At 36.3% G+C, this 27973-nt stretch overlaps 2 protein-coding genes across 5 annotated transcripts; one reads left to right on the top strand and one right to left on the bottom strand.

The window, feature by feature from the left end:
• Window positions 1–30: 30 nt before the first annotated feature.
• PIGX (phosphatidylinositol glycan anchor biosynthesis class X) lies at window positions 31–25221 on the bottom strand (the record flags this gene model as incomplete). Its single annotated transcript, XM_081301967.1, has 8 exons — window positions 31–217; window positions 2447–2547; window positions 5130–5343; window positions 12614–12755; window positions 18889–18952; window positions 23144–23339; window positions 23459–23713; window positions 25213–25221. The coding sequence occupies 8 exons, from the start codon at window positions 25219–25221 to the stop codon at window positions 74–76; spliced, it is 1125 nt and encodes a 374-aa protein (XP_081158093.1). The 3' UTR covers window positions 31–73.
• CEP19 (centrosomal protein 19) lies at window positions 23767–27962 on the top strand. 4 transcript variants are annotated; one of them, XM_081302146.1, is made up of 4 exons: window positions 23843–23906; window positions 23986–24068; window positions 26323–26462; window positions 27137–27962. In XM_081302146.1, the coding sequence occupies exons 3-4, from the start codon at window positions 26333–26335 to the stop codon at window positions 27496–27498; spliced, it is 492 nt and encodes a 163-aa protein (XP_081158272.1). In that variant the 5' UTR covers window positions 23843–23906; window positions 23986–24068; window positions 26323–26332; the 3' UTR covers window positions 27499–27962. The 4 variants fall into 4 exon arrangements, with proteins under 4 accessions (XP_081158270.1, XP_081158269.1, XP_081158272.1 ...); XM_081302144.1 differs by lacking the exon at window positions 23986–24068 and having other exon boundaries at window positions 23767–23906; XM_081302143.1 differs by lacking the exon at window positions 23986–24068 and having other exon boundaries at window positions 23770–23906; window positions 26299–26462.
• The last annotated feature ends 11 nt before the right edge of the window (window positions 27963–27973 follow it).

Below are 27973 nucleotides of genomic sequence, written 5' to 3'. Positions count from 1 at the left end.
ATTCTGGAAGAACACCTCTAGTCACATTAACATATCTTATTTGGTTTATAGAAAACATTAAACTGTGTAAAATTTACAAAGAAAAATGACCATATTTGAAAACAGCTACAAGAATCAAAGTAGAACACAGGACTGTAATGAGCAGAGTCACAGAACATACTAAAGAGGTATGTATAGTCAGTCCCACTGGAACTTGTAGAGTCACATTCTTATATATCTGTGGAGAGAGGATAAAAAATAAGAAACATTTCAAATGTATGTCCTAAAGGGAAACTGCTATTTCTTGGATTTTTTTTAATTTGATCTTTTTCTCTTTTCTTTCAAATATTTTTTAACCAATGCATTACATACAACATTAGTGTTTGAATGACTTTCAGATCCACCATTTCATTTAATGTTATAGATTAAAATTCCCATAATAATTGATTTCACATTAGTTTGACTTTTTCTACTTGCTATATAGAATTCAGTGTATTATTTTTAAAAAAAAAAAAAACTATATCCCAGCATCACCTCTATAATCAATATAAACAATTACTTCCTTTGGCTATGTTTTACCTTTGAATATAGAATTATAATTTGAGATCTAGAGAAAAAACAATAAAATAAAGTATCTATTTAGTTGTTTTGTAGTACCTCTCCTCAGCTTTTTCCAGTTTGTTATTCACAAATCACAAAACTGAATATATCCTTTCCTATGGCTAGCAATGAAAAATTCTCCTATGTTCACTTTACTTTCTATGTTCTGTTTGGTTTTGAAGATAAAGGGGTTTAATTAGGAACCTTGGGAAATTTTATGTTTAAAAATAAGTTTTTAAATAAGTTTTTTTAAAAAACATTAAAATTTAGGTAACCTGGGAATACTTTCCTTTTCTGTTTATACACACCTGGATTTTAATTTCACATTAAAAAAAAAACAGTTATCAACAAAATCTATAACAAACACTATCTGAAAATCAACTTAAAAAAAAGGCACCTTAAATCTTAATTTAGAACACCACCTAATTAATGGCCTAATACCTATTTTCCTGGTACATAAAAAGAAGAAATAAAAGGAAAACAATCTATAAACTCTTAAGCATACTCTTCATTCATATAAAAAATCAAACGCAATTCTCCAGATTTTTTTCAGGTACAAAATGGCAATGGCAGTCTACTGAAAATGGTAATCTATATTGTGTAAGAGATTAGCAGCCATCCATCTTCCTAAAAGTTGGTTCAAAGAATGTCCTCCAATAAAAAACAGCAGTGCTTTACAGTAGGTCTTCACTGTAAGCAGTAGTTTCCTGAGCTAGCTGGTGGACATATTTCTAAGTAACCATAAGAAAATTACTTTAAATGTAAATATCCACAATAGTACATATGAATAAACCTGCCTTCTGGTTATCTGACTGACAGTTTTTGTTGCAAGTTCACTTGGCTCCTTGTAAAAATATACTAAAAATTAAGATACAGATTGTACCATTCAACCAAACAAAGCAGGCCTTAAGGAGAATTAGAAACAAAGAAACTAACAGTAATACAAGCACCAATTAAAAGGCAGTTCATAAAAGGGGAAAAAAAGGATAGTGGGGGAAAATAAAAAGGAAAAGAGGTACTTTGTAAAGAGACTTATCATGATGAAGAGAGGAAAGAAGTAGACTTCTGTTAACCAAAGAAAGGGGAGGGGGGTAAGTAGAAACTGTAGATTCCTAAGACAAAGCTGGTGCTTAGAAAGTATTAATGACAATTTAATAATAACTGAAAACAAGCTGGGGAAGTCAAAACTACAAATGGCCCAAAGTGGCCCAGACTAGATTTAAAAAAAAAAAAAAAAAGCAACTGTCTAGAAGCTTTATGGTAAGTTTAAATGATAGTACTGGGTTTTAGTTTCCTTTTTCTACTTCCTCTATGTAATATAATTATTTTCTTGTTAAAAAACTAATAAAAAGTTCTAAATAAAAATAAAGTTTTATTGATAAAGGAAAACTAAAACTTTACACTATTTTTCCTCAGCATTTCACACCTTTAAAAAGTGTATCAGCTATACTTATGTTCTAACCCAATGAGGCACAGGATTAACAGCCCCTAAATAATTGTATAACTTTACCCAAATAAGGAAACACTGTTACCATCAGTAGCAAAGAAACAACATTAAAAACAAACAAAAACTCACATTCTTTTTTTTTTTTTTTTTAGAGACAGCAAGAGAGGAGAGAGAGAGAGAGAGAGAGAGAGAGAGAGAGAGAGAGAGAGAGAGAATTTTCAATATCTATTTTTTAGTTCTCGGCGGACACAACATCTTTGTTGGCATGTGGTGCTGAGGATCGAACCCGGGCCGCACGCATGCCAGGCGAGCGCGCCACCGCTTGAGCAATATCCCCAGCCCTAAAAACTCACATTCTATGACAAAATACAAGACTTAAAAGAGGCAGCACTATCTAAAAACATTAAAATATTAGCTTACTGATTTATACTTCATGTTGTTCCACTGGCATATATCCTTACTCTTCAAAGCACAAGGAGCTGCCACTTGTGACTGAGCCCAGCACCTCAAAATCGGGAACTCTGAGAAAAGTAGTAGAACACAATGTCAGAAAATCTGATTTGGACTCAAGGTTAGTCCTATATTGAACATGAACAAAAGTTAATCCTGGGATATGAGTCTCCAAACATTTTAATACACTATATATATGATTTGGACCCATCTATCACATACTGTTATTTTAGCATCTTTTTTAATATTTATTTTTTAGTTGTAGATGAATACAATACTTATTTATTTATTTTTTATGTGGTGCTTAGGATCAAACCCAGGACCTCGCACATGCTAGGCGAGCGCTGTACTGCTGAGCCACAACCCCAGCCCAAGCATCTTTTCTTAATGTGGATGGATGGCTAAGAAATTACAAAATTATAAAGAAATCAAACTTGACTTAACAAATACCCCCCCTTTTTTGGGGGGTGGTACTGAGGGGGACTCTTTTTTTTTTTTTTTTTTTTAAAGAGAGAGTGAGAGAGGGGAGAGAGAGAGAGAGAATTTTTTTAATATTTATTTTTTAGTTCCCGGCGGACACAACATCTTTGTTTGTATGTGGTGCTGAGGATCGAACCCGGGCCGCACGCATGCCAGGCGAGCGCGCTACCGCTTGAGCCACATCCCCAGCCCCATGAGGGGGACTCTTAATCAAGCTACATCCTCAACCCTTTTATTTTAAGACAGTGTTTCACTAAATTGCCCAGGTTGCCCTTGAAATTACTATTCTCCTGCCTCAGTCTCCTGAGTTACTGGTATTACAAGGCATGCATCACTATGCCTGGCTCCATTAAAAATTTTAACACAAAAGATTTTTTTTTTTTTTTAAAGAGAGAGTGAGAGAGGAGAGAGAGAGAGAAGAGAATTTTTTTTTTAATATTTATTTTTAGTTCTCGGCGGACACAACATCCCTGTTGGTATGTGGTGCTGAGGATCGAACCCGGGCCGCACGCATGCCAGGCGAGTGCGCTACCGCTTGAGCCACATCCCCAGCCCCAACACAAAAGATTTTTAAGGTATAACATTTTTAAAGTGAACACATCCTAAGCATATAACTTGATAAATTTCCACATGAAAAACACCCATATAAAGAGTGCTCTGGCTGGGTGCAGTGGCACATGCTTATAATCCCAGCAGCTAAGGAAGCTGAAGCAGGAGGATTGTGAGTTCAAAGCCAACCTCAGCAACTTAACAGGCCCTAAGCAACTCATTGAGACCCTGTCTCCAAATAAAATACAAAAAAGGGCTGAGGATGTGGCTCAGTGGTTGACCACCCCTGGGTTGAATCCCTGGTACCATAAATAAATAAATAAATACATACATACATACATACATACTCTGATCAAATCCACCACTGCTGCCTCAGAAGAGGCACTTTTCAAACTTTATTTAGAGTTAAAGATACTATTACTAGAAACAGAAAATTAGACTAGATGAGAAAAGTTATGATAGCTGAAATATTTTTGAATTTCTCATTGTAAAAGGTATGATGGTGGCAGATGTAAAATTAAAAACATCCTATCTGCCAGTTTTTAGACACAGTGCTATTAATTTTATAAACATTCTAGTAAGCCAGCCCAAATTCAAAGATACAAGGATCCAAAATCTGAAAGGGGCTTCTTTAAAAAAAAAAAAAAAAAAAAACTCAATTCAAAGACTGTAAGACTGTGAAGAAGAAAAAGCAAAAGAATAATTTTTTTTCTTACTTTACCCAAATCTCCACAAAAAGAACAATTACAGAGCAAAACCAAAAGCTCATGAACAAAGTTTACAACAACAGAGGTAACAGCTAGGCATAGTGGAACACACCTATAACACAATGACTCAGGAGGGTGAGATAGCAGAATGACAAGTTCAAGGCCAGGCTCAGTAACTTAGCAAGAATGTCTAAAAAAAATTTTTAAAGGTGGGGGGACTGGGGAAGAGCTTAGTGATAGAGAACCCCTGGGTTCAATCCCCAGTACTGAAAAAAAAAAAAAAAAAAGCAAGTGATCTAACCATACCTCTGGAGTCAGCTGCCAATTGCCAATTTCTGGGAATTAAAGGAGTCAGAGGAACATGATGAACTGCATCATGTGTTTTGTACAATTAGGAAAACACCAATCATAAGAAACCCTACAGGTCAAATGGCCCAGGTCCTCTCAATACATTAGTTTTGAAGAAAAGAAGGAATGAGGAAAAAATTGAACAGGCATAATGGAAATAACAGATTTCTTTAAATGGACAAGATTAAATGATAGGATCTAAGAATCTTGCCCATTATGGTAGTAGAAGTATTGAGAAACAAGAGAATGATTAAATCAGTAGAGTGAGTTAGTGTTAAAGAGAAGGAATAGACCATGAGTGGGAAAGAATATGTGAAGTTCCCACTAGGTGCCTGGCAAAGTTCTATTTCTTGAACTGGGTGGTAGTGACAAGGGTATTTGCCTTATAATAATTCTCTAAATCATATATATATGTAGTTTTTTCTATACCTGGCTTCATTTTACAATCAAAAAAGTTTAAAGGAAAAAAGAAACATGCTTTTGCCATCCCTGTCCTTGACTGAAGACTTGGCATCATACATACCCTCAATTCTTATTTTCAACCCTCAGAAAAGACTTGAAATACGCACCTTGGTCACAATACATCAATAAATCTGGGTTGTTGACTATAATAAATGTTTCTTCGTCTTTACTATGTGGCCGGTGATAACGATAGTGCACAGGCAAAAAGGCTTGGAAACAATCAATGCACTGTGCATCTTGTCTGGCGTAAATGAGAATTTCAGATTCCTTGGACAAATAGTTTGGGGCTTCTATATTAAAGTTTTCTGAAATCATCACTGCCTGTTGAAGAGAAAACAGACATTAATCAAGAAAAAGAAAAGAGGCTGGAGTTGTGGCTCAGTGGTACAGCACTTGCCTGGCATGTGCAAGGCACTGGGTTCGATTCTCAGCACCACATAAAAATAAATAAATAAATAAAATATTGTGTCCATCCACAGCTAAAAATATTTTAAAAAAGAAAAAGAAGAAATAGATGAAGAAAAATAAAGACACAAGTAAAACCAGAAGACTGCAGTGCAAATATACAGAAGTGTCAAATTTACCCCCATTATCAACCTTTTCATTTCCCTTCCATCCTCAAGTTTAAGTAGAAAACACAGGATGTGATCTGTGTATAATAAAAGTAAACTGGGGAAATTATACTCTGGGGTGCCAAATTTACCAAAAAAAATTATTTCTATGAAATTTCCTTATTAACCTCTGTTTAGGTGACAAAACAGGTACCAAGAAGAGACTGTGTGAATAAAAACAGCATTATTTAATAAGTATAAAAGCTACTATGACAAAAACTATTAAACCTATATTAGGTTATAAGTTATTAATATCATTCTGGTAATCTTCTGTTCTTTAGTGAAGTAACTAGAGTGGTAGTAAGATAGTACAATGGGGTCAGGCAATGGTCAGCAACTCTTTCTACAATGTGTATAAAAGGTTAATGGAAAAAATGGCAAATGATTGTGTGTGTGCAGTGCTGGAGATGGAATCTCACATGTTAGGCAAGCCCTCTATTGCTAAGCCCCAGGCCCTGTAAATATTTTATTCATTCATTCATTCCTCTGAAATAGGGTATTGCTATATTGCCCAAGCTGACCTCAAACTTGTAAACCTCCTGCTTCAGCCTCCCAATTAGCGGAAATTACAAGAGTGCCACTTTGCATGGTTTGCTTCATGCATTTTCAAGCTCTTTTATTAGGTGCATAAATATTTAGGATTGTTACTTCTTTCTCATGCACTGAACTCATTAACCAAAGGACCTGGTGATAGTCTTTGCTTGCTCCAAAATCTATTTCCTAATTTTAATATTGACAACTTTCTTTTGATTAGTGTGAGCATATTTTTCCCTTTTTTAACTTTTACCTTGTGTCTTTAAATTTAAAGTACATTTCATATAAGCAACATACGGTTGAGGAGTATCGCTTTCTTATCTGAAGATCTTTATATTTTAATAGGGATATTTAGAAATTTGCTATTAATGTGGTTAAGTTTAAATACATCATCTTGTTACTTGTGCTCTACTTATAACATGATCTTTGTTCCCCTTTTCTCTTTTTCTGCCTTCTACCGGATTAACTGAATTTTCTTTTTTTCTTTTTTTTTTTTTTTTTTTTTTTTGGTACCAGAGATTGAACCCAGGGGTGCTTAACCACTGAGCAACCAGAAGTTTATATATTTTACTTTGAGACAGGGTTTCACAAAATTGCTTAAGGCCTCAGTTACTAAGGCTGGCTTTGAACTTGAGATCCTCAGCTTCCAAAGCCACTGGGATTACATGTGTAATCCACCAAACCCAGCTACCTGAATATTTTTTATAATTCCATTGCATCTGCTTTGTCACAAATTAGCTACGACCTTTGTTTTCGTGATAGCTTCAGGATTTACATGTTTAACAAATTACACTCTACCTTCAAGTGACATTAAATGACTTCATGTTTCATTTCACAACTTTATAAAGTTATACCTCTAATTTTCCCCACTCAACCTCTGTGATATTTGTCACACATTTTACTTTTACATATAGTACTAATACTACACTACACTGATGTTTTTGTCAGTAATCTCATACAGAGTTAAATTGTAAGAGAAAAAAGTTACCCTTTTAAGCATTCTCTTTCCCTTGTATAAATCTAGATTTTACTTGGTATCATTTTCCTCCCGCCTAAAGGACTTGCTTTAACATTTCTTATAGTGGAGGACTGAGATGAGTTCTTTCAGCTTCGTATGTCTGAAAGCCTTCATTTCCCCTTCACTTTGAGACATTTTCAGTAAGTACAGAATTCGAATTTCACAGGTTTTTCTTTCAATGTTTTATAGATGTTATCACAGTCTTGTTTACATTATTTCTGACAAATCTGCTGTCATTGTTGTTTTTGTTTCACTGTATATGCAAGTTTTTTTCCTGTTTTTTTGTTTTTGTTTTTGTTTTTTTAGTTGTAGATGGACACAATATCTTTATTTTATTTAGTTAGTTTTTATGTGATATTGAGGGGGTCAAACCCAGTGCCTCACACGTGCTAGGCAAGTGCTCTACCACTGAGCCACAATCCTAGCCCCCTCTCACTGCTTTTAAGAGTCTTTTTTCTCATTGTAGAAAAATTTGGTTGACGTGTGACTTGTAGTTTTCTTCATGCTTCTTGGACGTAAGCATCTTAACCATATGTTAGTTTACAACTTTCATCAAATTCAGATAGTCCTCAGTCATTATTTTTCAAAACTTTTTCCATTTTCTCCTCTTTTTATTCAATGGAGATTCCAATTACTTGTATACTAGATCACTTGAAGTTGTCGCACAAGTTCTCTTATGTTCCAGTCACCTTCTAAATTGGATCTTTTATCTTTTACATTTTTGGTAGGTTCTATTGCTATGCCTTCAAGTTCATTAATTTTTTTCTTCTGCAATATTTGATCTGCCATTTATCCCTTCCAGAGTTATTTTTGTCTCACACACTGGAGTCTTTTTTCCACATCAGGTGGGTGATGTGATCAAAACATCATAAGAAGGTTTAGAGGGAGGCACATCTCACGCAGCATTGTGAACACCCCATCATCATACTTGGGAACTGAGGATTGGTCACACACTATAGTCTTAAATGTTAGTTCAGTGCTGTTTTTTTTACAGAATCTTCCATGTCTCAACTTTCTGAACATACTGAATATAGTTACAGCAACTGTTTTAATGACCTGTTTCCTAATGCTAACATCTATGCCAGTTCTGGATTGGTTTCAATCAATTAAATAATCTCCTCAATATAGGTTTTATTTTCATATACACTTAGATAACTGCTAGATTTTGTGTGAGTCTGTGTAGTGCTAGGAATGGAACCCAGGGATTCGTCCATGCTCAGCAAGTTCTCTACCACTATGCAAACCCCTCAGGTTTTTCTTTTTCAAAGAAGTCATAATATTGTGAACCTGATCTCATTTGATGCTAGGTATTTCTGTACTCCTATACTTTTTTTCATTCAAAATGCTTTATTTACTCATTTTTGATTGTATATATTCTTTCCTATAAATATTCTTGAGCTTCATTTAAGATGCAATTAGGTTAAGGGCTAGGGATATAGCTCAGTTGGTAAAGTGCTTGTCTTGTATGCGGAAGGTCCTGGGTTCAATCCCCAGTACCACAAAAAAAAAAAAAAAAAAAGATGCAATTAGGTTATCTGGAAATGATTTGTTTTTGTTTTTGTTTGGGGGGGGGGGGGGTTACCGGAGATTGAACTCAGGGGCACTTGACCACTGAGCCACATCTCCAGTCCTATTTTGTATTTTATTTAGAGACAAGGTCTCACTGAGGTGCTTATTAGCACCTCTCTTTTGCCAAGGCTGGCTTTGAACTCACAATCCTCCTGCCTTAACCTCCCCAGCCACTGGGATTACAGGCGTGCGCCACTACACCAGGCTGGAAACAGTTTGGTTTTTTGAGGGTCTTACTTTTAAGATTTGTTATGCAGGACTGAGGCAATGCTCAGTTTTAGGCTAAGTGCTCCCCACTAATGAATAAAAGCTGTTCTGTTTACTCTATCCATTGTCCAAAAACTATGAGGCTTTTCTCAGGCTGCTCAGTGGAAAGAGACACTATACTCTTGGTCCTGTGTGAGACCAAGCACTGTTACCTCTCATTTTGTCAGATGGTTCTCCCCCTGGCATCAGGTGGTTTCCTCACATACATGCACTAATGAATACTCAGCTACATATTTGAGGGCAACCTTGTACGGATCTCTGGAGTTCTGCCTCTATGCAGTTCTCTCTCCTCAAATATACTGTCCTGTGAATTCTAATGACCTTCCTTTCCCCAGAATCCTAACTTTATCTCAAGAAGTCCATCAGGCTCTGTTTGAGTTCCTCCTCCCTGCACTACAACCAGAAACCTCTCTCAAGGAAGTAAGCCAGGACAACCATAGAACTCACCTTGATTATTTCCCTTCTCAGATATCATTGCCTGATAGTCAGTGACTTTTTTTTTTTCATTATTTCATATATTCTAGTTATTTCAGGTGGGAGACTAAATCTGTTCCTTGTTCTCCAACTTATCCGGAGGCATAAGTATTAATGCCATATATTTTGATTTGGCAAAAATATGGTTTCAAAAACACTATTTTCACTTGGATCTATAAAATAGGAATTTAATATTATACTGTTCTTAAAATATATGACAAATTTGATTAAAAATATCTATAGGGAGTAGGTACATAGATCAATGGTAAAGTACTGCCTACCATGGATGAGGCCTTCAGTTGGATCCAGTCACACTGTCTAATAGCCCTACCTAAAAATGAGGTGAGTATTTATTAGGCATGTATCTTATCCTTGGTGAACCTATTTAAGGCTTGCAATTATTTCCAAATTGCTCACAAGCTACTTAAAAAGCATTTGTTATCATACCACCCATGTGCTTTGAGAGCCCAATTCTATTTATCTATAGGAAAAGAATTAAAAATCTCACTGTAGCCAGATGCAGTGGCACATGCCTATAATCTCAGCAGCTTGGGAGGCCAGGGCAGAAGGACTGAGTTCAAAGCCACCCTCAGCAAATTAGTAAGCTCTAAGCAACTCATTCAGATCCTGTCTCTAAATAAAATACCAAAAAGGACTGGGATGCGGCTTAAGCACCCTCAGTTAAGCATTCCAGATTCAACCCCTAGACAAAAAAAAAAAAAAAAATCAGTCTAGGTATATAGGCATCAATTAATCCCTTTATATAAATTCCCCTCTATCCTCATCAAAAAATATGACTTTTCATGACAAAATCTCTCTGCATAAGGAATTAGGCCACAGTCTCTCAGCTAGGAAAAGGAAAACCATCTGATACATCAAGAAATAAACTTCCAATTACCTATCACAAATTTGGCATCTATTTTTGTAGAAATTTTTAAAATAAATATACTTACAACATTATAATTAGGGATTTGAAAGATGGTTAGAAGAGCAGTTAAAGAGAAAGTTGTCAATCAATGTATAGGGGCATCCTTTCCCTTCCACCTTTTCTTATAACATTCAAACTAATCAACCAAATCTCATTCCCCAATCAAAAGTGTGGGTGCTTTAACTTCCTTTTGGATAACCCTATCCAAACACTTTCATTTTCTTAGAACATGATAAGTGATTTTATTAAGTATGTTTAAATATGATTCCAATTCACATAATTACAAGCCAAGAACCATGTTTAAATTTGAAACCTATTATTTTAAATTCCAAAAGCTTCACTTAAAAGTCATAACTTGGCAAAGAAAATAATGAGGTCCTCCCATATAGGTACAGGTATCTAAACTGACATGCATACATACAAAAAATCTTAGAACAAAGGAAGAAATATGGTAACTGAGGATTCAGAGTCAGAAACTTAGCATTACAGACCTTTCTTTATCTCCTGAATTTTAAGCCATGAGAATACATTCTCTGTTAGAGAAAGTTAAAATAAATGAAAAAGGTGAAGAAATTGTCTTAAAACCACAATTAGAAATAAACTGCCATCATGAATGACTACAAAATTCTTATGTGAAGCCGGGTGCAGTGGCACACACCTGTAATCCCAGCAACTCAGGAGGTTGAGGCAGGAGGACTGGGAGTCAAAAACAGCCTCAGCAACTTAGTGATACACTTGGCAACTTAGTGAGACCCTGTCTCTAAATAAAATATTTAAAAAAGGCTGGGGATGTGGCTCAGTGGTTAAGTGCCCTGAGTTCAATCCCTGGTACCAAAAAAAAAAAAAAAAAAAAAAGTATGTAAATAATAATATTATTAACTAAGACAGTTTCCCAAAATTTGTTTTTCCCCACTTTGGTGGTACTAGGAATTTAATCCAAGGGTACTCTCCTCTAAGCTACACCCCCAATTTTTTTTTTAATATTTATTCTTAAGTTTTAGGTGAACACAATATCTTTATCTTACATTTATGTGGTGCTGAAGATTGAACCCAGTGCCTCATGCATGCTAGGTGAGCACTCTACCACTGAGCCACAACCCCAGCCCCTACACCCCCAATTTTTTTTTTAATATTTATTCTTAAGTTTTAGGTGAACACAATATCTTTATCTTACATTTATGTGGTGCTGAAGATTGAACCCAGTGCCTCATGCATGCTAGGTGAGCACTCTACCACTGAGCCACAACCCCAGCCCCTATACCCCCAATTTTGAGACAAAGTCTTGCTAAATTGCCCAGGCTAGCCTCAAACTTGCAATCCTCCTGCCTCAACCTTCTAAGTAGATGGAATTACAGGCATGTGCCACTATCTGGCCCAAAATTTCTTAACAGGAAGCACCTGGTTTATTAAAAAAGGTATTTGAATCCAAGCTAGATGTACTAAATTGGGATTTCCCAGGAACACAATAATCTGTATAAAAAGTACCCATTATTTTTGTTCTTATCAAAGTTGGGGAAACTCCTGACTATGTGAGATTCATGTCAGGAAAGAGCAACAACTTTGCAACCAGACAACCTTAGATTCATTTCTTGGCTCTACCATTTATCTATATGATCTTTTATAAGTTACTTGGCCTCCTTGTGCTTCAGTTTCCTTATTTATAAAATGGAAATAATACCTTCAGGATTGTTATAAAGATTAATTTTACCTTGCTTCCTTTAGAAACAAATATACAAAAATTAAATAAATATTAAATATTAGTTTCTTTTCCGAATTATACAGATATGAGGGCATATGTCTATCTACTTTAACATATAGGCTATTGAAGCACTATTTATTAAGTATTCTTTTCAAGATATACATATATATATTATATACACACATATTTTATATATATATATATATATATATATATATATATATATACACGTTTTGTGTGTATGTATACACATAAACATAATTTTCCTAAGTCACTAAACTATGAATCATTCTGCTGAAAAGCATTTAACTGGCTCAGTTTAGTTGGCTTAGTCCTAACAAGTATTACTTATTGAAGAATACTCCCATCTCTAAAGATATCACTTTATACACTGCAATAACAATTTTAAAATACTATAAAATTGTCTTATCTACTATTTTGTCTTAATCCAAATTATAGCATTCCCTAAAAAAATTTATTAATGGCTGTACCTCTGTTATGTTTCTCTCTCGTAATGAAGCCAACTCATAAGGATCCACAAAAAGTCCTTTTGGGATATAGTGTTTAATTAAGAGTCTGCAGGTCTGTAAGTCCTCAATGCTTTCTCCAAATTTCACTTTTATTAAAAGGTCTCTGAAAAACAAGTGCATTTAAAATAAATTTCTTCATTTGATTGTTAAATGAACTAGCATAACATCATATCCATAAAAGTAAAAACAATCCCCAGTACAATCATCAATGAATCAATCAATTGATAGAAATCCCTTGAGTTTTTGCCGAATACCAAGATAAGCACAAGTGAGATATAACTCCACAAAACTGGGCAAAAAAAGACCAGGGAACTGAAAAGTGAAAAACTCCAAAATTTCACATAGGACTAACTGGATGACATTCAAGTTCCAACCAACCAATACTTACAGAAACTGAAGCACTCACTACAGACCCTAGTCTGATAAGGCTTAGTAGAAAAAATAGCCTTAGAGTAAATGTCACTTTAGCTTTAAGAATATACATTTAGGGGGAAAAAATGGTTGAGAGAGGATTAAACAGATTGGGGGACAGAAGGATTACAAGTTCAAGGCTAGCCTCAAGCAACTTACTAAGTCTTAAAAAATTTTTTTAATTTAATTTAAAAACAAGAAGGAATGAAGATATATAGCTCAATGATAAAGTGCCCCTGGGATCAATACCCAGTATCAAAAAAAAAAAAAAAAAAAAGCATCAAGCCGATAAGTAACAACCACCAAAAGAAGAAAAGTCCTAAAAAAAGTCACAACTGCCAAAAGAAGAAAAGCTCTAAAAAGTCTCTAAAAGAAGACAATCCAACTCAATAAAGTTTGTATCAAAAACATTCCATGTTCAGCATCCTATAAAATGTTACTAACAGATGCAATTAAGCAGGGAAATATGACCATGAAAATATTAGTCCATAGACACAGACCTAGAAATGACAAAAGTAACAAAATGGAAATTAAAACAGTATTTGTACATACACCATATAGGTTCAGGGATTTAAAGACAAGCATGAACGTTCTGAAAGAAAGAAAGGGTAATTTTTAAAAGAACTGAATGCAATTTTAAGAGATAAAAAATAAGACTCTTGAAATAAAGTTACCCAGATGTGATTAAAAGCAATTAGATACTGAAGAATAAAAAGATCACTGACTTGATGACAGAGCATCATAAACTACCCAAACTGAAGCATAGAGAATAAAGAAGAATAGGAAGAAAAAATAAATAGTTTCGGTGATCTTTAAATAGCAAGTGGTCTAGTATATGTACAACTGGAGTCCTAGAAAAAGAGGAGAGAATGCGACAGAAAAATTAAAGGCTGAAAATGTTCCAAGTTTCATGAAAACTATAAGCCCATCAGTCAGAGATGTTCAACAAAACCTAAGCAGGATCAACATAAACAAACCACACCAAAGTATATTATTCTTCAGTCAAAAAATAAAGAAAAATAGTCAAAGGCTATCAAGAAAAAGTTCACTTTGTAGAAAGTAACTACAATAAGCCTAAGCCATAAGACAAAGCATAAGTAAGCTGCAACTGTACAAGACTAGGCATATTTAAAGTAATAAAACAAAAAAAGCTGTCAGTCTATAATTATTCATCCTGGAGAAAATCCTTCCAAAATGAAGGCAAAATAAAGACTAAGACAAACACAAACTAAGTGAATTTCTCACTGCAAGAACAGTAAAAGATATTCCTCAGGTAGAAAATGATAACCAGATGGAAACATCCACAAGAAAAAATGAAGAACATCATAAATGGTAAATATGTGGGTAAATACAAAAGACTTTTTTGGCCAGGTCTGGTGGTGTGAACTTCTAGTCCTTGCTACTTCAGCAATTCTACTTCTAGGAATTAAAAGAATCAAAAGTAAGAATCTGGAAAGATATTTGTACATATATGCTCCTAGCAACATTATTTGCAATAGCCAAAAGAGAAAAACAATCCAAGTGTCCATCAACATTCAATGGAAGGAATATTATTCAGCTTTAAAAAGGAAGAAATTTTCTGATATATGCTCCAACATGAATGAACTTTAAGAATATTATGCAAAGGAAAGTGGATAAGTCACAAATATTGTATGATTCCACTTATATGAGGTACCTAGGGAAGTCAAATTCATAGAGACAGGAAGCAAAATGGTGGCCAGGAGCCAGAGGAAAGGGGAGTTATTACTTAATGAGTACAGAATTTCAGTTGTGTAAAATGAAAAAGTAATATGGAAGAATAGCAGTGATGGTAGCACAACAACATGAATGTACTTAAGGCCACTGAAGTGTACACTTAAAAACTGTTAAGATGACTTTTTATGTTACGGGTACTGTATCATAATTAAAATAAATAATATAAAAAATATAATTGAAGCAAAAATAACAGCAATGTAATGAGGAGTTTATAACAGAAGTAAAACATGACAACAAAAGCATAAAGAAATTAATCTATTCTAAGATTTATAATCAATTTATTCCAAATAAGACGAGAGAGAAAAAAACAGAGAACAACCAGAAAAAGAAAGAGAAAAAAAGTAGCAAGGTGGATAAATTTAAACCAAAATAACTATATCAATATTTACATAAAAGTTGGAGCTGGTGTTGTAGCTCAGGGGTAGAGCACTTACCTAGCATGTGTGAGGCACTGGGTTTGATCCTCAGTACCACATAAAAATAAATAAATAAATAAATAAAACAAAGGTTAAAAAAAAAAAAACTCTACATAAAAGTTAATGGTGTGGGCAGGCACACTTGCTTACACCTGTAATCTCAGCAACTTGAGAGTCTGAGACAGAGGATTGCAAGTTTGAGGCCAGCCTTGGTAACTTGATGTGACTAGCTTGGAACAAAAAATAAATGAAACAAAAAATAACTTGAAATAAACTCAATTTTAAAAAGGGCTGTGGATGTAGCTCAGTGCTAAAGCACCCTGGTACCCAGTACCATAAACAAATTCAAAAAAAAAAAAGAAAGAAATGGTCTGGCCAGGCACAGTGGCATATACCTATAATCCCAGCAATCCAGCAATTTGGAGATTGAGGCAGGAAGACTGCAAGCTCCAGGCCAGCCTCAGCAACTTAGCAAGACCCTATCTCAAAATGAAAAAATAAAAAGGGCTGAAGATGCAGTTCAGTAGTGGAGAACACCTGAGTTCAGTCCCTAGTATCACAAAACCAATTATAAAAAATAATAAAGTAAATGGTCTAATCATTCCAATTAGAATATGGAGACTGACAGACTACATGAAAGAGAAACACTTGACTATATGCTATCCACAAAAAACATTAAACAAAAGACATAGATTAAAAGGATTAAAAATACATTCAAATATTAATAATAAATAGGGGTGGCTATTTATTAGAACTTTTTATTTTTTATTTTGATACAGAGTCTCACTAAAGTGCCAAGGCTGGCCTCAAACCTGCGATCCACCTGCATGAGCCTCCTGAGTCACTGGGATTATTGGCATTTACCAACACACCTAGAGTATTTTTAAATTTTTATAAAGAAATTTGTCTTAATTATCTTTCAGGCAACATTTCTTCATCTTGTTCATAGATACCATATAAAACTTTATTTAAAAAAAAAAAAATCTTCCAGCTGGGTGCAGTGGCACACGCCTATAATCCCAGAAGCTCAGGAGGCTGAGGCAGGATAGCGAGTTCAAAGCCAGCCTCAGCAAAAAGCAAGGGGCTAAACAACTCAGTGAGACCCTGTCTCTAAATAAAATACAAAAAAGGGCTGGGGATGTGGCTCAGTAACCAAGTGCCCCTGAGTTAAATCTCCAGTACACACACACAAAAAAAAAAAAAAACTTCAAGAAAATCAGATACACCATGACCATAGCACTTCCCTGATCCACCTATCTACCAACTTTATAAAGGAAATATTTGTAATAAATTCATGATAACTTCCAGCAACCACCTCTTCCTGTTCTGTGTTCATAAACCAACCTTTTAATAATCTGATCTAGAATTCTGCCCAGAATCTACACCAACACCAAGCTCACAATTTTGTAGTTCTAACTTACAGATTATCCAAAGGTTATAAACATTAGTTCAGCAATCTTTTTTTTTAAAGAGAGAGAATTTTTTAATATTTATTTTTTAGTTTTCAGTGGACACAACATCTTTATTTTATTTTTTATGTGGTGCTGAGGATCGAACCCAATGCCCCACGAGCGCGCTACCGCTTGAGCCACATCCCCAGCCCTAGTTCAGCAATCTTTTAAGCAAATTCTCCCTCCTACTGCAATGAGAGTTCATCAAGGAAGGGAGACTCTGAACTTATTTACAATAGTAGGCCCTTTTGTATGATTCCCTTATGTATTCTGCACTTTAGTTCTCTACTGTGAATATTTGTTTGGCCCCTTCCAGAGTAGAAGTAAATCTTTGTGACCAAGAAGAAAAGGAACAAAAAAGTTCTAATGTTCTATAACTTGTTAATCCTTCCTCATTCATTCTAGCAGCAAGACATCTGCTTTAAACATAACTAAAAAGCCTTCTGAAAAAAAGGATTACTGACATTTTCTATCTTAAACAACTCAGATTTCTACTTTCTGAATCTATTATGGGTGCTGTCATTCTTTATCCTTGGTTGGTTTTATGTCCCGTTTTCATTCTCAGTATGTGTAATTGGAAAACTACATTTCTTATCACAATAGCCTCTACAAGTACTTCTTTTTTCCTTATTAGAATCATTTTTATCGCAACAGCCTCTACAAGTACTTCTTTTTTCCTTATTAGAATCATTTTGATGGCACTGTCAAATTTACATTATTTAGTAGCCCCATTCCTCTTGAAATTCAGACCATAACAATAGTTTTATATATGCTAATTATTGTAAAGAGAGAAGTGATGTACCTAGTCTAACTACCTGGACATTGCTTAAAATGTGTCTCTGGAACTCCATTAAAAACTTTCAGAAGTGCCCTCTCACCATCTTCTCTCCCAAATTAATTTTACTACTTTACCATCACATCTCCTCTTTGACTAAAATTGGCTTGCTTAGCTTGATCACCTACCTCATTATAATAATGGCTAACATTTCCCTAGTATATCAAGGAACTTTCTATATATTCTCTGACTTAAACCTCACAACACCAATGAGGAAATACTAACATTACCCAGTTTTACTGATAACAAAGAAAAGACTTAAGTAACTTGCTTGCCTAAGGACACATAGATAATGAGTACCTACATCTTGAGGCCAAATCTATCCAAGTAACAGCAGCCCAGGTTTTTTTTTTCTCTCTCTCCTAGCCCTGCATATGCTATACTAACTTGGAAGAGAGGGGAAAGAGGAATTTCATGTAAGGTGACTATGAAATGAAATTATTTTAAAATCACAGGTATCAAAATTTATAGAACAAATGAAGTTTGGGGAAGTTTTCTTATGGAACTGTTTCATAGCTTTTTACCAGTATAAAGATCTTTAATACTGCAAACATTTATCTTCATTCATCTTTTTTTCCCCTCCCAGTGCTGGAGATTGAACTCAGGGTTTTGTATGTGCTAGGAGAGCGCCCTACCACTAAGCTACACCAAAAGTCTCATTCATCTTTTTCAAACAATTTTATTTGAAATCAAGTCTACTAAATAAGAAATAGTGATTCAGAATGTTGTATCAGACAGTATTTAAAAGCGTGCATAGCTTTGAATAATGGGATAATAGTATTAAATCTGAGTCAGAGCTTTATCACCCTAACTTCTACCAAATGATTTAACTTCTCTGAGCCCTAGTTTCCACATCTGAAAAGCAAGAAAAAGTTCATGTGTCTCATAGCCATTTGTGATTTAATGGAGCACTGCATATGTAGCTATTGCCTATATGTATATAAAAATTAAAGTACGCATGGTAAACAATGTTTTCTTCTTTTCTCCACTGTTATTAAAACCATTATTTCTGGCTGGGCATGGTAGTACACACCTGTAATCCCAGCAGCGGGGGAGACTAAAGCAGGAGGATTGCGAGTTCAAAGCTGACCTCAGCAAAAAGCGAGGCACTAAGTAACTCAGTGAGACCTTGTCTTTAAATAAAATACAAAATAAGGTTGAGGATGTGGCTTAGTGGGTGCATGCCCCTGAATTCAATCCTGAGTACAAAAAAAGAAACATTATTTCTAAGTATGAACCACACATGATAAATCTCTCACTGATAAACTTTAAAAGTGATTTTTCAATTTATCTGTTTCAACTATCAACTTTTTAATCTAAATTATAAGATAGTATTTTAATATAAATAGAAATCAATGGGCAACTTACCTGTGGAAACCATCTTTCAAAACTTCTTGCCTTAAAATAATTTCAGAACAAGTGGCCCTTATGCCTATAAGAATGAAAAGATTTTTTAAAATAAGCACTCAATGAAAGAATATTTAAATAATTAGAAAATAATTATTTCAATAGGTTTTACTTGCCAGAAAAGTAGTCAATCTAAAAGCAAATAAAAACAAGTTTGAGCTACCTCTAAATCTATTTCTAGTACAACATAGTGGTTAAGAATACTGACTATAGAGCCACACCTGTAACCCCAGAGACTCAGGAGTCTGTTGTAGAAGGATCCAAAATTCAAGGCCAGCCTCAGCAACACAGTGATGCCCTAAACAACTTACTGAGACCCTGTCTCAAATAAAAAATAAAAAGGGCCAAGAATGTGGCTCAGTGATCAAGTGCCTGTGAGTTCAATCCCCAGTACTAAAAAAAAAAAGGAGGGGGCAGATATTGACTTTGGAGTTAAGATTGTCTGATTTCAAATTCCAGTCTGTCACTTAATAGTGATGTGTCTAGGCAAGATAGTTTCTCTCTCTATGGTTATCATAAGAATTTAGGATATGGAAAAACACTTAGAACAGAGCCTACCATATGGTAAGTGCTCTATATAAGTGTTTGTTATTAATAGTACTTTAGGGTTGGGAGTATAACTCACTGGTATAGTGGTTATCTAGCATGCCCGAGGCCCTGGATTCAATCTCCAGCCCACCACCAAAAATACTTTAGTTAGATGATCCCAGGACACCAAAAAAGAAGAGAATGGCTAAAGAGCCAGGGAATCTATTTTAATTCTAGCTCAATGAAACTATGTACATATGAGAGACATAATAGAAACTTCTGTATTCTAACATCCATGCCTATAAAACTGGGACAATTGTACATTTATGCCTTGTGGAGATGTTGGGTTAAATAAAAAGGCAAGAAAACTGGAGTCACTTAAATGCTAAATGGGTTCCTTTGTAAACTTAGAATAAACAGAAATCTTACTATACTGACACCATGCAAAATTCAGACACTAAAAATTACTTAACACTCAATGTAAGTGTCATAAAACTAAAGATTCAGTTTCTATCACCACCAATACTACCAGCACCTATCTTGCTATAGAACTTTACCCCATCTCAAAAGTTAGAACTATATAGAAAGAATATTAAAACAAACACACAGAAAACTACATATTATGGAATATTACTGAACAAATTAGATATAATCCTGAAAGGATGTATTAAGAAATATGACTTGAAGAAACCATTTGAAATTAGGAAAAAATATTAGAAAATGTTACTTTTACATTCAATCTTCCACCTAGGGCTTTCATGTTTTCTTTTAAATTTCACAATCAGCAAATAGGCAAGCAAAATTACTTTCATTAGTACATACAGGAAACTCAGACTTATAGTTAGCAACTGGCTCTGGGCATAAAACTAAGTGACTGATTGGAAACAAGTTTTACCATTTATTGATTGATTGATTATATGTGGTACTGAGGATTGAACCCAGAGGTTCCCTATCAATGAGTTCATCCTCAGCCCTTTTTTAGACAGGGTCTCCCGAAATTTCGAGGATGGCCTTGAACTTACAATGTTCTTGCCTCAACTTCCCAAACTGTTCAATATAAGTGTGGACTTGCCTGACTTTATTTCGTACTGGGGATTGAACACAGGGGCACTCAACTCCAGCCATTTTTCGTATTTTATTGAGATACATGGTCTCACTGGATTGCCTAGGGCCTTGCTAAATTACTGAGGCTGACTTTGAACTCATGATCCTCCCACCTCAGCCTCCCAAGCCACTGGGATTATAGGTGTGCACCACTACCTTGCTTGCCTGACTTTTTTATAAAAGCCTATGATATTTTCACTCTTGGCTACTTAAAGAAATCTTATTTGATTTGGAGAAGCATATAATTTTTTCCAAATAAACAGATACCATCTATCTCTCAAATTAATAGGCTTAATTCTTTTTAGATATACATGAACATACGGTGTATTTTGATCTATTATACACATATGGAGTATAACTTCCCATTCTGGGTTGTACAGATGTGGAGTTTGACTGTTCATGTATTCATATATGAACACAGGAAAGTTATGTTCAATTCATTCTGTGTCTTTCCTATTCCCATCGCCCCTCCTTTCCCTTCATTCCCCTTTGTATAATCCACTGAACTTCTATTCTGTTCACCACCACCACCAGTACTGTGTTAGCATCTGCATATCAGAGAGAACATTCCACCTTTGGTGTTTTTGGGGGGTTTTGGGGTTTTTTTGTTTTGTTTTGTTTTTGCAATTGGCTTATTTAACTTAGCATGATAATCTCCAGTACCATCCATTTACCAGCAAATATTGTAATTTAATTCTTCTTTATTGCTGAGTAATATCCCATTGTTTATATACCAAGTTTTCTTTATCCATTCATCTGTTGAAGGGCACCTATGTTGGTTCCAGCTTAATTATTGTGAATTGAGCTGCTATAAACATTGATATGGCTGCATCACTGTAGTATTCTGATTTTAAGTCCTCTGGGTATATGCTGAGGAGTAGGATAACTGGGTCAAATGATGGTTCAATTCCAATTTTTCTGAGGAATCTCCATGCTGCTTTCCAGAGTGGTTGCACCAATATGCAGTCCCACCAGCAATGTATGAGTGTATCTTTTCCCCACATCCCCACCAACATTTATTATTTCTTGTATTCTTGATTATTGCCATTCTGACCAGAGTAAGATGAAATTTCAGTGTAGTTTTAATTTGCATTTCTCTAATTGCTAGAGATGTTGAACATTTTTTCATATGTTTGTTAACTGATCATATTTCTTCTGTGAAGTGCCTATTCAGTTTCTTTGCCCATTTATTGATTGGATTTTTGTTTTGTTTTGTTTTGTTGGTGTTAAGTTTTTTGAGACTTTTTTTTATATATCCTGGAGATCAATGCTCTGAGGTACAGGTGGCAAAGATTTTCTCCCCTTCTGTAGGCTTTCTCTTCATATTCTTGTTTCCTTTACTGGGAATAAGCTTTTTAGTTTGATATCACCCTATTTATTGATTCTTGATTTTACTTCTAAAGGAGTGTCACTGAAGAACAGTTCCTAAGCTGACATGATAGAGAGCTGGGCCTACATTTTCTTCTAATAGGCACAAGGTCTCTGGTCTAATGAATAGGTTTAAATTCTATTGGGATGTACTCTAGAGTAGTAAACCATTCATCCTGGGGTGGTAGAAAAGCCAATTCACAAATAGGCAAGCAAATATTAGTTACTTATGATATTTAAGACAAAAGTATCATTTCAAATTGAAGATCAAGCATCTGGATTCACTTTCAAGATTTTTTTTCCTCTTAAATATTATTCGGTTGAGGTGGATTAAATGGTCTCTGTCAAGTGACCCCTTTTCAATTATAAAATTCAAAGCTAGAGAAATCTTTACAGATGTCAAGTCCAGCTGCTTGAAAATTCTTTGTTCTGATAATCATTTTTAAAAATAAATTTGGAAGTGTAATTCTGTAAACACACAAAAGCAGAACTGTGCTGATTGACATATACTAGTCTAACACCCTTATTTTACAGGCGGAGAAACTCACACGGTTTGTGCTAACTTTCCCTCCCCATCCAAACGTGGTCATTGCATTGTAATTTCTCTTGTAAGTGTCTCTCCCTCACTATCCTGCAAGCTCCATGACTGGCTCAAGGATGGATCCACAGCACTTGGCAGAACATTAAGGCTGACGGACTCGGGTCCAAAGATATGCATCAACTCCTGACCCATCCCCGAGTCACCTACCCCAAACCAGTCAATCACGAAAAAAGTTTGTAAACAAAACTAGTTTCCTCCGCACACGCACAACCCAAGACTCTTTGCTCTTCTGGGATTCTCACACCTCTCAGGACACGGAGGTTTTTCTAGCCCTTTAGCGGCTGGAAGCTTCATGCAATGCATCGCAAGATGCTTCCCCGCTGTACTTCTTTTACCATATTTTAAAACAGCGCTCCAGGCCCACTTCGGACGGACTAAGCCCGGACTAAATCTCTCCAAACTCCCGGAATCGGCCAGACAACAACGAGCAAGGGGAGGAAATAGGGGAGGAGAAAGGCACGCGGCCTTTGTTTTAACCTCCTCCACCTCGCCCTACCCTTCCAGAGTGCCGCCCAGAGTCCGCGAGGCACCTTAACTAACCGCGGCGCGGAGACGACCCTGCAGCCTGGAGTTTCTGCCAAGCCCCACCTCACTCCCGAGCCCCGCCCCCTTTACCAGCACCGAAGGGGGCGTCAGAGGAGTTGGCGGCGAGCGTCTGGGTGAGCCCAGCTGCCGCGAGGAGCAGCCAGGCCACGACCCGGACAGCCACGGCCCGGGCAGCCAGGACGCCGGCGGGCGGGCGGACGCCTGAGAAGAGCGCGGGGACCAGATGCAGACGCAAAAAGGAGCCTACACACGCCTCACGCCGCTCCTAGAGTGCGCAGTCACCGACTTAAGGGACTAGGACCGAGAGCTAAGTGCAACGCACGCCCGCGGCCTTGCGGTTTCCCAGTTCTCCACAGCACCGACACCACAAAGCTCCCGCCAAACGTAAAGCGGCAAGGCCGGCTCCAAAATGCGCTCTCGTGCCGCCCCGCCTCCCGCGGCCCCGGTCGGAGGCGGGGCAAGGAGCGACGCAAGCGTCGTGACGTGTACCCGGGCTGTTGCTGTGGGAACGGTTCGAGGGGTTCGGGAGGGCGCGCCGCGCAGCGGGCCCTGGACCAGGCTCTCAGTCCGGAGAGCTGGCGGGTTTTGCTCGGAGTGGGCCTCCTCCGCCCGTGCCAGGTCCTGGAGTGCTTCGGCCTCCTACAGAGGAGTTCACCCTGCGGTGACGTCAGCGATCTGTGGCTACGGCCTCTTCCTGCAGCGCCAGGCTCCGCCCGGCCTCAAAGTCGACCTAAGTGCGCTCTGGTGCTCTGCGGTTGGGTGAAAACAACCCTCTCCCAGCGGTTTAGACGTTGGCCTGCAGGAGAAAAACATTTTCTGTACTTCTCTAAGGGTAAGAAGTCATCCTTACACTGGTGGGGACGTGAGTAGGGAGAGGTTATTTTACCCATTGGGAAATCTAATCTCTTTAGGTTCTATGGGGGACAATTATCAAGACCTTCGCAGTTACTTATGCCTGGGCAGAAAAGTATTCATGTCTAAGAAGAATAATTAGGTAATGTGCCGTCCCTTGTCCTGAACTGAACGAAATCTGTAAGCAGCCTAGAGAGCACCTACTGCAGATGGGAGTGCTTTTGTGCTATGCAGTTGGGTGGAAACAACCCTCTCCTGGTGGTAGGACAGAAAGCTCTAGGGCGGATGTCTCAAAGAGTAGCGTGTGTGTCTATCTTAAACTGAAAATAGCAGAATAATCATGTTATGTAGAAATATGGAGATAAATTTTGGGGGGGAAAAGTGCCTAAAAGAATTGAAACTTGTTGACTATGGAGATGGACAGTAGTTTTTTATTATTATCCTCCTGGGATTTATGTTATATTCCAAGCAGAATACAAACATTTTTTAGTAAAAATGAAAGTTAAACTTGAAAGAGAAAATAAAGTCTTATAGTAAATGAATCTACACTATTGAGTATCAATTGCATACATCATTCCCAAGTACATCATCCATCTGCTGTAGTGTGTGCAGTTTATATTGTGCTCAGTAGGATCTCCTAGAAAGTTTACTAACATCAAATTTTAGTGAACTGGGAGATGTATTTGATAATTGCATGGTATCAGAGGCAGAACACAAATTCTCACATTCAACAATAAGAAGTGATAATATAGATTATAAGACAAATCCACATAGCAGCTATAAAAATTGCCTTTTAGTAAAATATGTATTAATGAAATAATCACATTGGTTAATAAAAGGAAACAGTATATATGATGTAAAAATATATGACAGTTTAAAAAATAAAACCGTATGTATAGGGAAAAAAAGGATGAAGTAATCAAGGGAGATTACTTTCCTCAGTTTTCTACAATGAGCATGTATAATTACTTTTAAAATATTTAAAAACTACACTCTTATAGTGAATCTCTAATAAAACTACCTCAGTTTTTGACAATTTTCAAATCTTCCTGGGAATGTCATAGCCACATCTAAAGCAGTTTTTATAATTAAATGTATTTGACACTGAGAGTGGGGAAGGGAAGAAAAAACAGAAAGTGCTAATCTGGAAATAACTCCATTTTTTAAACTGGAAGAATATCACATAGTGAAAAAAATAAGCTGAAATAAAGGCCATGTAAACATTATTGACCTGTATGTGGCCTCTTTGATCAGGTTTCTGGACTATAAATACTTGGATGACATACAGGAGCCATGTGTTATATTAATAGATAGCATTAAGAAGTATGTATAGAATGCCAACTACATTCCAGATATTGTGAGATGTTGTGGTGAAAATGGATATGCACCTTCATGAAGCATATAAACTGGAAGGGAAGATGAATGATTAAATGAACAATTTCAAAAAGACTCTGTGAGTAAAATAATTGAGCAAGTATACGGGAGTCAGATTTGGTCTGGCAAACCTCAAAGGACAATTTTTTATTAAAGTACTAAGGATTGAACCCAAGGGCACTCAGAGCTATATCTACAACCCTTTTTATTTTTTTATTTTGAGGCAGCATCTTGGCAAGTTGCCCAGGTGCCTGGCCTCCAACTTGGAAGCTTCCTGCCTCAGCCTCCTAAGTAGGCAGGATTACAGGGTGTGCACCATTTGCCAGCCTGACAAAATGTCAAAAGTTAAAATAACCATAGTACCTTGATATAAAAAGTGCCTGATACACAGTTTCTTAATTAATAAATGGGAAAGACTCCATAAGTCAGTTCTTGGGTTCACTCAGGGGTTCATATACAGTCTTCAGTAAGAGTGTCGTATTCTAAGAACTCCATCTGAATTGTACTCCCAGCTCATATGTGAACATACCTACATCTTTCAATGAACCAGAGAATCTTTTTCTTTTTTTTTTTTTTTTTTTTTTTTTTTTTTTTGTCCAAGGGACTGAACCCAGGGGCACTTTACCACTGAGATACATTCCCAATCCTATTTTCATTTTGAGATAGTGTCTCACTAAGTTGCTGAGGCTAGTCTCAAACTTGCAGTCTTCCTGTCTTAGCTTCCTGAGCCATTGGGATTACAGGTGTGTACTACCTTACCTGGCCCACCCAAAGAAACTTAGGGATACAGACTAAGATTAACCAGAGCCAAAATGAATTTCAGGCTAGGCCTCTAAGTATTGAGCTTCATAGGCTAAGCATGCACAGAACTGGACTACAGCTGCCTATGCTGGGAAGGTGGGGCCAAAGAAAGAAGATTTATCTATCCAACACCTAGTTGTTTTGTTCCCCTACCCCTGCCAGCAGAAATTATTATGCAACTAACACATTTTCATCAGGTTTCCTCTGATTTATCCTGAAAGTTATGTGAGAATGATGTGCACTGCCAAGAAATGTGGAGTTAGATTCCAGCCTCCAGCTATTATCTTAATCTATGAGAATGAAATCAAAGGAAAAAGTCGCCAGCGCATCATGCCAGTCCGAAATTTTTCAAAGTTCTCAGGTACCTCATATTTTATCTTGCCTTCTAAAATGTTCCCTAAGTCGCTTAATAAGTACAGTTTGAGTCTCTTACAATGACGTGACATGGACTTCAGAGTCAACAGATGTAGATTCAAATCATGACTTTATCAGGGACTAGATATGTGACCTTTGGATAAATTGATAGTGAGCTTCAGTTTCCATATCTATAAGAGGAAATTGATAATCCCCCCCCCAGTTCTTTAACTGATTAAAAATTTAATCCTTTTCAGAATGTTCTGGACTAAATGAGATAACATTATTCAGTAATATTAATTCACTTCTCTCCCTCCAAATGTTTTTAATTCATAATCTTAACATTTTATTACTACCACTACTGCTGCCTAAAAGCTATAATGCCATTTTTTTCTTCTTAGATATGCTCTTCAGTTGAAATTTTTTACATCTCCACAAAGTGATTTTAAGTTAAGTAAAAAATACATCCATCCTTCCCCCTTCACACTCAATTTATTATAAAGAAATAGTTTTATAAATAGTTAATTCCAATAAAGCCATTTAGCCACTTGTCTATAATGTAGATAATGATTTCAGGGTTCTGAGTTTTTTGCTGCATTTTTGTTCTTGGAACAGTTTGTGGTGTATTAATTGCTTGTGGTGTATATTATATATGTAGTATATGTTTTCCCCCTTTCCTAGACTGCACCAGAGCTGCTGAACAGTTAAAGAATAATCCACGACACAAGAGTTACCTGGAACAAGTATCCCTGAAGCAGCTAAAGAAGTTATTCACTTTTTTACGAGGTTACTTGTGGGGACAGAGTTTGGCAGAAACGATGGAACAAATTCAACGGGAAACAACCATTGATCCTGAGGAAGACCTGAACAAACTAGATGACAAGGAGCTTGCCAAAAGGAAGAGCATCATGGATGAACTTTTTGAGAAAAATCAGAAGAAGAAAGATGATCCAAATTTTGTTTATGACATTGTAGTTGAGTTCCCACAGGATGAACAACTGCAGTCCTGTGGCTGGGACACAGAGTCAGCTGATGAGTTCTGACACCAAACACTCAATTTATTGGGGTAGCAGAACATCCATGTTTATATAAAAACATAGATGTATTCTAGAAATATCTGTAAAGAACACCAATTATATATATTGGGTCATAAATCGAGGACATTTATATCTACTATGTAGGTGCATGAGGAATAGAGGAAAAACAATATAGGAATCTGCCTTTAAGGAACTTGCAATCTAATTGGGAGATAACTCAAAAACTTGTGAAAAGCTAGTTAACAGTATTAAGCAGCAAAATATTAGAGCCAGATAACAGAGGCTAAAGTCAGAGCTTAGATTATTATAGGTTAAAATAGTCAGCAAAGACCTTTTCCTTTAATAGAGAGATAGGAGTTTGCCTGGACCTTGAAATGGTAGTATTTATATAGATGTATATGTAGGATTCCAATTGAGGGCAATGGATAAAAGGTGAAAGAGGACGTTAAAGAGACAAGAAATAGAAATTTTTTTTTTTATT

Source organism: Spermophilus citellus (assembly GCF_964194105.1).
Source record: "Spermophilus citellus genome assembly, chromosome: 7".
Taxonomy (NCBI): domain Eukaryota; kingdom Metazoa; phylum Chordata; class Mammalia; order Rodentia; family Sciuridae; genus Spermophilus; species Spermophilus citellus.
The sequence above is the reverse complement of the archived record's forward strand: the minus strand, read 5'-3'. Positions and strand labels throughout refer to the sequence as shown.

Coding starts and splice junctions, on each gene's coding strand:
- CEP19 (XM_081302144.1), top strand. CDS start 26,333: ATGATGTGCACTGCCAAGAAATGTGGAGTTAGATTCCAGCCTCCAGCT. Junction 26,463..27,136: donor AAATTTTTCAAAGTTCTCAG/GTACCTCATATT, acceptor CCCCTTTCCTAG/ACTGCACCAGAGCTGCTGAA.